The following is a 12,368-nucleotide window of genomic DNA, read 5'->3' as shown; positions in this document are numbered from 1 at the left end:
AGAGAGAGAGAGAGAGAGAGAGGAGGGGAGAGAGAAAGAGAAAGAAAAGAAAAGCCTTTTCTTATTTATTCCCTTTTTGATTTTACAGCGGAACCCTCCGATGGTGGTGGAAGATCTTTTTGAAGACATGAAAGATGGTATTAAGCTGCTTGCTCTCCTGGAGGTTCTATCTGGGCAGAAACTGGTAAGCCTTTGTTTGTTGTTTTTTTTCTCAAGACCATCCTTGTCAAATTTTTCCCATTTGGAGTTTGGCAGTTATGTGGTTGCAAGTATAAGGGGCTTTGCCCATAGAGGAGAAAGCTGTCTTATAGTCAGTAATACACAGAAAACCTAGTGGCAGTCATTTGTGGAAGCAAGGAAAATGCGGGGACATCAAAACGTTCATGGCAAAATGAAATGAGAGATAATGGAATTTCTTTAATGAAGAAATGAACAAATTTTGTGAAGCCCCTCTTAGTGTTACTTTGTTTCTTTGCACTTCTCATGGATTTAAAACATATTGAATGATAATAGCAACCCTAGGAACAAGAATAAAATACAACAACAACAAAAGAACTCCATTAGTACCTTAAGGTGGCTAACAATTGCATTTGTGTGGCACCTAGGAAGATCTGTAGTAAAATCAGTGATGGATTGCCATTTGGAAAGGATTATTAGTCCCTAGACATAACCACCACCACCACCATCTGTGTATTTATAGTTCTTCATTGAAAACTAAGCTTGAACTCAACATGATCTTTACACGCTCTTGCTCACACCCTCTGACATCATCGACTGTTGACAGCACATTCAGTGGTTTCCATGTGCAGAGAACCAGCAGAATGAAAACCATGACAGTGAGCTGCAAAAGACATTTTTCTACTTGAGAATGAAGGATTTATTTTTGTTTACCGATGCATCCTCATTTTAGAGTGGTTGGTGGTGATGGTCGTGGTAATGTGCCATGGAGTCGGTTCCGACTCATTGCAACCCTGTACAAGGTTTCTGAGGCTGTAAATCTTTACGGGAGCAGAAAGCCTCATCTTTCTCTCATGGAACAGCTGGTAGTTTCGAACTGCTGACCTTGAGGTTAGCAGCCCAATTCGCAACCACTAAGCTACCAGAGCTCCTTCTATTTTAGGTAGTGGACCAGTAAGTAGTTTGTAAACATAAATGACTAAGAATGACCGAATGAAAGGAGTTCAGGATCTTCAGAATGATGCAGAAGATGATGGATGCAGGGTTTGCAACTGAAGAGGTTCTATTATGATGATTGCATCCTGGCAAGAAGTATGCAACCATTATTTAACAAAATTGATGTTTTTAAGGAGTCTTTCTGCCTGAGTATACATTTCCATGTACTTTTTTTTTGCAAGAAATTCTCAAAATAACTTTTTGAAATGGGTTGTTTGGTGGCAAGTCAAAATGGAGAATACGTTTGTGTATATCACATGTCTATTTGACTCATATCGCAGCAGATATGTAGCGCAGATGTTGTTGGGCAGACGTTGTGTCTGTGGTTCCCCTCTGCATTCAGCTATAAGAGTGGCAGACGTTTCCTGTAAACCTGACAGCATCTCACCTCAAGTGCTGGGCAGCTTGCTCTCTGGGTTTCTGCCTCAGAATTGTCATCAAAGCCACAAGTCCAGGCAGCGCTAAAGTCTGGGAGAGTTAATGGTCCCAAAGGAACGGTCAACTGATGCAGTACCCAATCATGAACACATGCCTCAGCCGCTGGTTTATAGGAGAGGCAATTCTAAGATACCTATTTTCACATGCTTCATGGAGTCCTGGTCAGTTTGAACCACAAGGTTGGTGGTTCAAGCTCACCAGCCACTCCTTGGAAACCCTATGCAGGGTTGCTATGGGTTGGAACTGACTCGATGGCACATGACAACAACAACAGAGTGTTTCTTAGAGACTTTCCAGCTGGAGTGTGTCCCAGTAGCCTCCAGTGATTCCCAGCTCAGTAGCTTACCCTTGTGGATCTTCCTCCTTCCGTGCCTCATTCGACTTTCATCCTCATGCCTGCTGCCTGAAATCACTTCCCCACCCAACTCTGTGCATCTAAATCCTTGACTTAGGCACAGCTTTCGGGAAACTCAGAGATTTACATGAAGAGTCATTTTGGAAAAATACACATGTGGTGGAGTCCTGGTGTGGTGCTGTAGGATAAGCACTAGACTGCTAACCACAAGGTTGGTGGCTCAGAAGTCCTATACAAGGTCACTATGAGTCAGAACCAACTCAGTGGCACTTAACAACAACACACAATGGCAAATAGTCAGAATCAGCAATAGGATGTAGGGGTCATTGGGTTGAAATACATACACCCTTGATTGTAAGATACAACTGGTCGCCTTTACATTTCTTACTGAATTAAGCTATTTACTTGAAAATTGAAGGTGACTTCATTCCAATTTAAATCCGTATTTTAGAATGGTATCTATCATTCTAAGTGGCAATATAATTCTGCCATTGTACTTGTCCAACAGTGTACAAATAGCAGTTTTTATTTATTGTTATTCAAGATTCTATATTATATAACATGAAATTGTCCAGAAATTATAAACAAGCCTTGGCAATAATATTTAAAGTGTTTATACTTGTGCATTATAATGCAGCACCACAATAAGATGAAAAGCATCCTGCAAAGGAATGAGTATTCTAGGAATTCTTTAAGAGCTTTTCAAAGGGAGGATGTGGGCAAAAGTGTTTCCCTTAGGAATGTTCAAGACTTCTACAATTACGTCATGGAGAGAACACTATTAAGGACTTAGTGCCTTTGTTCACATACCCAGAACCCTGGGTCTGACCATGCTTATCTAGAATGTGTGGCTCTTTACTTCCAGCATCTCAGGGTAAGGATGCAGTCTCAATACCCTAGGCCTCTTTGGTAGCCTGTTATGATGCTCTGATTTTTTAAAAAGAATGTTTGCTTTTAAAATAAGGAGCTCTGGTAGTGTAGTGGTTATGAATCAGGCTGCGAACCGCAAAGTCAGCAGTTCGAAACTACCAGCTGTTCCTTGGGAGAAAGATGAGGCTTTCTGCTCCCATAAAGATTTACAGCCTCGGAAATCCTGTTCAGGATTGCTATGAGTTGGAACCGACTCTACGGCACTTAACAACATTCTTGAATTTCTCAATTTCCATTGATTGTTTTTATGATTTTGAACATTTACTCTTTAAATGTATCAAACAACACCAACAAAACCCACGATCATCAAGCCCAGCTCACAGTGCCCTAATGAACAGGGTCACTCTGGGTTTCCAAGGCTGTAATATTTACAGAAACAAACTGCCACATCTTTCTCCCATAGAGCAGCTGGTGGATTTGAACCCTAACCTTTTGGTTAGCAAGTAAGTACGTAACCATTGTGTCACCAAGATTCCTTGATAACAACCAAGATAAATGACATATGGTCTTGTGCCTTCAGAGAGCTTGCAGTCCAATAGAGAATCCATTTGTATTAGTCAGGGCAGGTCCATTTGTGTTAAAATTGGTATAAATATGTGATGATCTGAAACAGTAGAGGGGTATAGCTTAGTTACTTATCTAGCACATGTCTGAAGAAGAAAAGCAGAGAGAAAATAACCTCTCCTACTAAACTTTGTAAAATGAAGCTTTACTACTTAACTGGGAGGGAAAGATGGGGCTTTCTGCTCCCCCAAAGATGTATACCATAAGCAAAGTTGAATCCTTTGCATATCACAGGTTGTTAATGAGTCTTCCTCCAATACTGATGCCACATTCTTCTTCATAGAACCCAGTTTCTTAAATTATGTGCTCAGCATACAGATTGATTAAATATAGTGAAAAAATACAACCCTGGTGCACACCTTTCCTGATTTTAAACCATTCAGTGCTCCCTTGTTCTGTTAGAGCATCTGCCTATTGAGCTAAACACAAGCTCTTCATTTAAGTGTTCTGGAATACTCATTCTCCTTAACGTTGTCTAGATTTTGTCACGATCCACGTATTTGAAAGCCTTGGCATAGACACTAAAGCACAGGTATACATCTTTCTGGTATTCTCTACTTGCAGCCAAGATCCATCTGATGTCAGCAGTGATATCTCTCATTCCACGTCCTTGTCTGAACCTGGCTTCAATCTCTGGGAGTTCCCTGTGAATGCACTATTGCCATTTTTCAATTATCTTTAGAAAAATTTTCTATTTAAATTTATTGGCCTGGTCTTCCAGATTTCTTGGCACAGACGAGTGATTGCCTCCAGTGCTGCATCAGTTTGTTTAATTATCTCAATTTGTATTCCATCGCTTGTGGACCTTGTTCTTTGACAGTGCCTTCAGTGCACATTAGACTTCTTCCATCAGTACCACTGGCTCTTGATCATGTGCCTCGTCTCGAAATGGTTGGGCATTGACCATTTCTTTTTGGTATAGTGACTCTGTGTATTCCTTCCATATTTGTTTGATGATTTCTGAATCATCCAAAAATTTGCTCATAGAGTAAATTTTTCAGTATGGCAAGTCGAGGTTTGAAATTTTTCTCAACTCTTTCAGCTTGAGAAATCCTGAGCATGTTCTTTCCTTTTGGTTTTCTAACTCCAGATCTTTGCACATTTTGTCATAATATTTGACTTTGCCTACTCCAGCTGACATTTAAATTTTTTATGTTCAGCCCTTTTACCTTTTCATTTATTCAATTTGCTTTAGCATCTCTACACTGGGGAGTGTCAGAGCCTCTTCAGACATCCATCTTGGTTGTTTCCTTCTTTCTGTCTTCTTAATGACCTTTTGTTATCTTACTGTATGATGTTCTTGGTGTCATCCCACATGTCTTCTGGTTTCTTGTTACTTATTTGCATCAAATCTGTTTTTGAGATGATCTCTAAATTCAGATGAGATGTGATCAAGGTCATATTTTTGCTCTTGTGGACTTGTTTTAATTTTATTCAACTTCAGCCTAAACTTGCTTATGAGCAATTGATGATCTGTTCTACATTTAGCCCCTGGCCTTCTTTTGGCTGATGATATGTTGCTTTTCCCTCATCTCTTTCTACAAATGTAGTCAATTTGATTTCTTTGTATTACAGCTGGTGAGGTCCATGTGTATACTTGTCTTTTATGTTGTTTAAAAAAGGCATTTGCAATGAAAACATGATTGGTCTTGAAAAAATGAATAAAAGAGATGATGTGATTTCTAGAATAATTTCTATCACCAAAGTTATATTTTGCAATGACTGAATCTTCCTCTTTGTTTTCCTACCTTTGAATACCAATTAACAGTAATTCCCAATACTTCTAGATTGCATTTTTGAGCAATTTCAAACTGAAGACGTTGGTAGCATCCATAAATAGACCAAGATACATATATAAAGGCAAAGATGAGATTTGGCAGCTGAAGGAATAGAACTGAAAAAAACACACACAACTGTATCCTAATAGAAAAAGATGAACTTTGAGTCTTATCACATGGTACATAAAAAGTTTAAAATGTGAGGGGCCTTCAAAAAATTCTTAGAAATTTTCCATTATATTTTTTTTTTAAGGTTTTTATTGAGAATTGAGTGATATTTTGCATGGGAGATTATGGGTTTTACACTCATCAGATCGTATTTTGTTTCATTGCAATGATTACAATCCTCTCTGTTCATCATCTTTCAACAGTATTTGCTTCTATTCCTTCTTTTTACTTGTTTATTTGTTTTTTTTGGGAATGTACACAAAAACACTCAGGAATATATAATCATATGAACAACCAAAGGGCACATTCTGCAAGTTTGCCTCCTGGCTGCCAGCACACAGCCTTTCTCTTTCCATGAGTCTAGCATCCTCAGCTATTCTATCTCTCCATGTTCTCATCTCTGCCTGCGTTTCTGGCATTGCTGTTTCTCTGAATAGAGTCCCACATTCCGCTCATGCTCTTCTCCCTTGATGATCCTAGTTCTCTGTTCCTGGATTGTAAGATTAACCACTTCCCCCTTTAAGTTACAAAACTTCTACCTTTACAAGTGTAACAATCTCAATTAGTCAATCATAACAATTACTCACTGTTGAATCATACGAATCTTATCCCTATCTCTTTTCACCAGCCCCATCTAGGCAAGATGAAAACTATTCAGTGGGGATTCTGCCTTCCCCCCACACACTCTGAAACTAAACTCCCTCTTGAAAACTTGAAAACCAGTCACTTCGTGCCTTTATTGCCCCACCATTTTAGGTATCCAGTGTATAAATTGCCCGTCCCTATCTACCCTGTGTACAGAGGGGATAGCATTGATATTTGATGTGAAGACTCCTCTCTGAGTAGGTATTTTGAGCTACTACATCACAGGAGCTCTGGTAGCGTAGTGGTTACGAATCGGGCTGCGAACCTTAAGGTCAGCGGTTCAAAACTACCAGCTGCTCCGCGGGAGAAAGATGAGGCTTTCTACTCCCGTAAAGATTTACACCCTCGGAAACCCTATACAGGGTCGCTATGGGTCGGAACCGACTCGACGGCACTTAACAACAACAACAACATCCCTAAGTATAGGTCACATCCATCATTTTGTAGCAATTTACATTTTTTGCCTTTATCAAATTTCTTTATCTTCTTCTAGTAGACTTGTGATCATCAAGCCATCAAAGCTAGGTCAAATGGGTACTATCTGCAGGTTTGGGCATTCTTGTGTGTCTCCCCTCATTTCATATCAGCTTGATGCTTCACTCTCAGTTCTAGCCCTCTGAGGCTATGTCCTTGTCCATGGGCTCAGGAGCCCCCAGTCTCATCATACTTTGGACCAACCTGTACTTCCTCTTTTCTCTCTCATCTCCAGGTTGACAGTGGTCTGTGGAATGTGGTCAAACTCAGCCCATATCTTCATTGCTGCCTCTCCCCAACTTCCACTCACCAGTAGAGCAGCATGGTCACCAGCAAGCCTATATGCCTGCTCATGTGTTCCTTTTGAGTTTCCGTCTGGAGGAGGGTTTGTCCTGAGGGACATGATTGCTTGCCTTGATGGCTGTCTGGCAAACAACTTACTTGTCCTTGTAGTAGAAGTTCCATTATCTTCTAATTCCTTTTTCCCATGAACTTTTTGAAGCTACTGTTCACATGGATTAAAGACTTAATGCCAAGACCAAAATTTAAACTTTTGTTAGAAATTATTAATGACTATCTTTTAGAACTAAGGTTAGAAAAAACTATTCAGTAAGTCACAAAAAGCATTAACTATGAAACAAAAGATTAATATATTTGACTGTATTAAAATTTAAAATATTTAAAGGAAGTGATAGAGGAAGTTACAAATTGATTGAGCGTAGTAAAAATTCATGTTAAAGTTTTATGAAAATATTATATCAAGAATACATAAAGCACGTCTACAAAACATTAGTAATACCAAGAATCCAATAGAAAAATGTTTCCAGAGACTTAAAGAGGTATTTTACCAAAGAAACATACATTTTCCATGACAGAAAAAGAGATGTTCAGGTAACCGTTGCTAAGACCGTTAAAATACCACTTTATATGCATTTGATTCCATTTGGAAAAAGATGTGACTATCAAATGTTGAACAGGATATAGGATTAGTTTTGCATTGCTGATGAGTGAAAGGTTTGACCCTAGTTTGGAAGTTCAAATGTCACATTCTTTCTGACTCAGCAACTCCATTCCTATGAATAAAGAGAAACTTTATACTTTATTTTTTGTACAAAATTAAGTAACAAAATTAAGTACAAAATTAAGTAACAAAATTTATTTATTACAATGATCAAACAAGCATAGGTTAAAAGAGCAAAAATCTGGAATGAACCAATTTTTAAATCAGAAGGAGAGTGGTAAATGAAGAATTATATCACTGTAAAATTGAATGAAATACAGTGGCAGGCACCAGTATGGATAAATCTTAGCATAATATTACATGAAAAGATGAGTCTCAGAGAATTAATAATGATACCTTCCTGGTGTGACAATGTAGGATAAACACTGGACTTCAAATCACAATGTTGATGGTTCAAACCCACCAGCTGCTCCTCAGAAACCCTAAACTGAGTTGCTTTGAGTTGGAACCAACTCGATGGCACTGAACAACAACAAAATATTTACAGGAGCAGAAAGCCTCATGGATCTCCCATGGATCAGTTGGTGGGTTTGAACTACTGACCTGTGGTTAGCTGTCTAGTAATTCACATACCAGAACATACTGTTGTGTGAAGAGCATTTTCATTCTCACAATCCTTTTACCTAACCTTGGGTCATTGTTGTTGTTGTTAGGTGCCATATATTTTGATTGTTTGAATCTAGGAATGTTACTGATACTGTCTCTTTCCTTGCATGTTGCTATAGCTTAAAAAAGATAATAATGATGAGTGATTAAGAGTACTTGTCATATAAATATTTCCTAATTTATAGTCTTGATAGCCTTAATATTCAACATAGGAGTTTTGTGAATTTTTGCTCTTAGGTATGTTGCTGTTGTTAAGTGCTATTGAGTCAGTTTCATCTCATAGAGACTTTGTATAGCGTTTCTAAAGAAAAAGACAAATACATTAACAGATAAGCTTAGAACGAATGTCTTTATTGAATAAATTAGTTCATCTATAGAATGCTGTACAGAACTCTGGAAGCGTTGTGGTTACAAATCTGGCTGCTAACCTCAAGGTCAGCAGTTCAAAACAACCAGCTGTTCCACGGGAGAAAGATGAGGCTTCCTGCTCCTGTAAAGTTGTACAGCCTCAGAAACCTTGTACAGGGTCACTATGAGTCAGAACCAACTCCACAGCACACCTCCACCATAGAATGCTGTACACTTATTTCTGTGTATTAGCTAACCGTCTTACAAAGCGAGTAATGCTGGTTATTCCTGGATATTCTTCAATTGTACTCTTAATTCGCTTAGGTGTAATTTAGAATTGTCTGTTTAACGTGTGCACTGGCCTGTCCTTTTCACAGCCTTTGGAACAAGGACGCCGTATGAAACGAATCCATGCCGTGGCGAACATCGGCACAGCACTCAAGTTCCTCGAGGGGAGGAAGGTAAAAGATGAGACATAAAAAGAACAAGAATTTACAGAAGACATGGACAGTCCCGTGGTTTAAATATTGCCTCTGGGGAGCAAAGCCCTGCATATAAACAGTAGACTGCACACATAAATATGGTGAAATAAATTTTAGATTTTTACAGTAAAGTTGGAGAAAAAAACGATTTCATATTATACTTCACCCAGTTTCCCCTAATATTAAGAACTTATGTAACCATAAGTTACATAATCAACATCAGGAATTTAAATAGATATGGTGCTGTTAACTAAAAAGTCAGACATTAGTCGAATTTCATTATATTCCCCCTATGAAATGCCTTATTTCTGGTCCAGGGTCATTTCCAAGATTGTTCTTTAAATTTAATTGTTGTCTCTTAGTCTCTTCTGTTTGGATAGTTCTTCATTCTTTCCTAATGACCTTGAAACTTTTGATAAGTGCGAGTGAGTTAATTTGCAGAATGTCAACCTCTCAATTTGGGTTTATATGATGCTTTTCTTATGAGATGATGCCTCTATAGTAAACAAAACAAAACAAAACAAAAACCCTCCAAGGCAGTGATTATCGTGTCCTCGGTGTAATACATTATTGGAGATATGATGTTGGTACATCTCACACCGAGTTAGATTCATCTTGACTACTTGGTTAAGGGTGATAGCTGCCTTTTCACTCTATGGGACAGTGTCTATTTCTCCCTTTCTACTCGGTAAATATCTTAGCGAGAGATACTCGAGACTATTCTAGTATTCCACTTCTCCTCGATCGGATTTTAACATTGATCAGAGGTTATTGTTTTCAACGATTATTACTATGCTGTTTACATAATGGTATTTCCCTCTTTCTTTCTATATTTGTTAGTTGGAATTCTTTTATAACAAGAGGTGTCTCTCCTTCCCCATTTGTTTACTTATTGAATTAGTATGGATTCATATATATGTATTTCATACTGTAATACTATTATTATTACTATGACATTGTTGTCCACATTGTCTTAACTTTGGCCATTAAGTGCTCCCCCAGGTTGGCTCCTGTACCCATTTGACATGACCACATATTTGTCAAGCACTTCCTTAATTGTCGTGATCTCCAGATTTCCCACACTTCCACCTTACATTTCAGTTATGGAGTTAAACACTTCTCCAAGGAGCCTGGGTTCCTTTGACTGGAGAATGGTACTTAGAACCAAGGTCTGTACATTAGGGATGCCCATTGTGCCTGGATACTAGGCAGTCATTGCTCCTGGCCTTCTAGTGAATATGTACGTACACAGATTAGGCTTATCTAGGTCTCTGGGTGAGACAAATGATTCTATCCTCAACTGGTAACTGAAACATTGGCAACTGGAATGCCCCAGAAGCACTGGGAAGAAAAATCCTGGTGATCTGCAGAAGTACCCTGGCACTGACGAGGTCGCCATGAGTGAAAATTGAGGTTTAGGGTACAAGAAAACAATAGACATCTTTATCTGTCTATCTATCCATCTGTCTATCTAACTACCTATCTACTGACTTTACCTATCTACCAAATACCTATCTCTGTATCTATCTGTCTATCTAACTACCTATCTACTGACTTTACCTATCTACAAAATACCTATCTCTGTATCTATCTGTCTATCTGTCTATCTATCTATCTATCTATCTATCTATCTATCTATCTATCTATCAATTTATCCTCTCCCGTTGGTTCAACTTGACCCCTCTGATTCCAATACAACTTCATAAGGGCCGTTCTATTCTTCCCCATTTCTTATTTGTTTCTATTTTCTCTGATGGCGAGAAGAAATCTGAATCTTATTATCTATGCTATATTCAAGGAGCTCTGGTAGCATGATGTTTACGAGTTGGGCTGTTAACCTTTAGAGCCTCAGAAACCCTCTGGTGGTAGTGGTGATGATGATGTGCCGTGGAGTCAGTTCTGATTCGTAGTCACCCTGTATTGGGTTTCTGAGGCTGTAAATCCTTAAGGGAGCAGAAAGCCTCATCTTTCTCAACTTGTAACCACTACATTACCAGAGCTATGAGTCAGAACAAACTCTACGGTACATCACCACCACCACACTATATTCACTTACTTATTCAACCCTAAAGTATACATGAACTCCTGATATGGTGCTGTAGTAACAGAACTGGACTACAAGCCACAAGGGTGGCTGTTCAAACCCACCAGCTGCTCCTTGAGAACTCTATACAGGTTCACTATGAGTTGGAACAGACTTGATGGTACTTACCAACAACAACAACAACAACAACAACAACAAGCATGCATGTAAAGGGAGCCCTGGCATGGCAGTGGCTAAGAACTCCACTTCTAACCAAAAGGTCAGCAGTTTCAATTCACCCAGTGATTCCACAGGAGAAAAGACCTGATGAGCTATGCTGATAAAGATTACAGTTTAGGGAACCCTATTGGACAGTTCTGCCCTTTCACGTATGGTTGCTGTGAGTCAGAGTTCACTCAGTGGCACTGAACGATAACAAAGTATGCACATAAAGTAGGTTCAGAAACAGATTATTCCTGTAAGAAACATTATTCACTAGAATACAATATTTATGTATAATTCCTTTTATCTTTGGCATTATAGTATCTAGTCAAAAACACTGTTCAACTGTTCAACTCAATTCAGAGGCACCTCAGAAAAAAGGCCTGAGCATCCATTTCTGAAAATCGTCCATGGAAAGTCTGTGGAGCAGAATTCTACTCCAACAGACATGGCGTCCCCAGAAGTTGCAATTGACTTAAGAGCACTTAACGTTCACCTCAGTGTCCTTGGCCATTAAAAATGTATTATAGATTCAATGGTATTTTGAAATGGTGAGAAGGTAAAACTCTGGGATCAGTAAACCAGTTGTGAAGCATAGATTTAGGATATAAAACTATTATGAAGAAACACTTCTCTTCAAAAACTGAACAAAAGATTTCTTGGGTTCTGTATAATAAGTTGAATGAAATAGCAAGAGATGGGTGGAGGTAGGACAGTCAAGTTACAGTCAATTGCTGTTTTGAAAAGAATCATGTACAAGGAAAGGAGAGCCATCTGCTTCTTGGAGTGCATGAATTAGATAGCAATAACATATACCATCAGTTTGTGGTTGGGAGATAATAAGATGAGTGTGGAGAAAATTCTGAGGAAGGTGTAAACAGCACAGTCAAAATTATTATAGAGGTTGTATTTGGTTCTATCATAAATGACTAAAGGATTTTGGTGTTCTTGATTTTCCACAAACATGAGTTATATGCCTTGCACTGTTGTTGTTGTTGTTGTTAAGTGCCGTCGAGTCGGTTCCGACCCATAGCGACCCTGTACAGGGTTTCCGAGGGTGTGTAAATCTTTACGGGAGTAGAAAGCCTCATCTTTCTCCCGCGGAGTGGCTGGTAGTTTCGAACCGCTGATCTTAAGGTTC

General features: G+C 38.8%; 1 protein-coding gene across 1 annotated transcript in view; it reads left to right on the top strand.

The window, feature by feature from the left end:
• SYNE1 (spectrin repeat containing, nuclear envelope 1) overlaps positions 1–12,368 on the top strand; it is a 554,350-nt gene that overhangs the window by 39,124 nt on the left and 502,858 nt on the right. Inside the window, exons 2-3 of the mRNA XM_006874353.1 lie at positions 89–184; positions 8,878–8,961. Coding sequence (XP_006874415.1) covers positions 101–184; positions 8,878–8,961 — 168 coding nt within the window. The 5' untranslated portion in view covers positions 89–100. The remainder of the gene's footprint in view (positions 1–88; positions 185–8,877; positions 8,962–12,368) is intronic.

This window comes from Chrysochloris asiatica, unplaced genomic scaffold (assembly GCF_000296735.1).
Source record: "Chrysochloris asiatica unplaced genomic scaffold, ChrAsi1.0 scaffold00271, whole genome shotgun sequence".
Taxonomy (NCBI): Eukaryota; Metazoa; Chordata; class Mammalia; order Afrosoricida; family Chrysochloridae; genus Chrysochloris; species Chrysochloris asiatica.
This window is presented reverse-complemented; position numbering and strand designations above follow the sequence as displayed.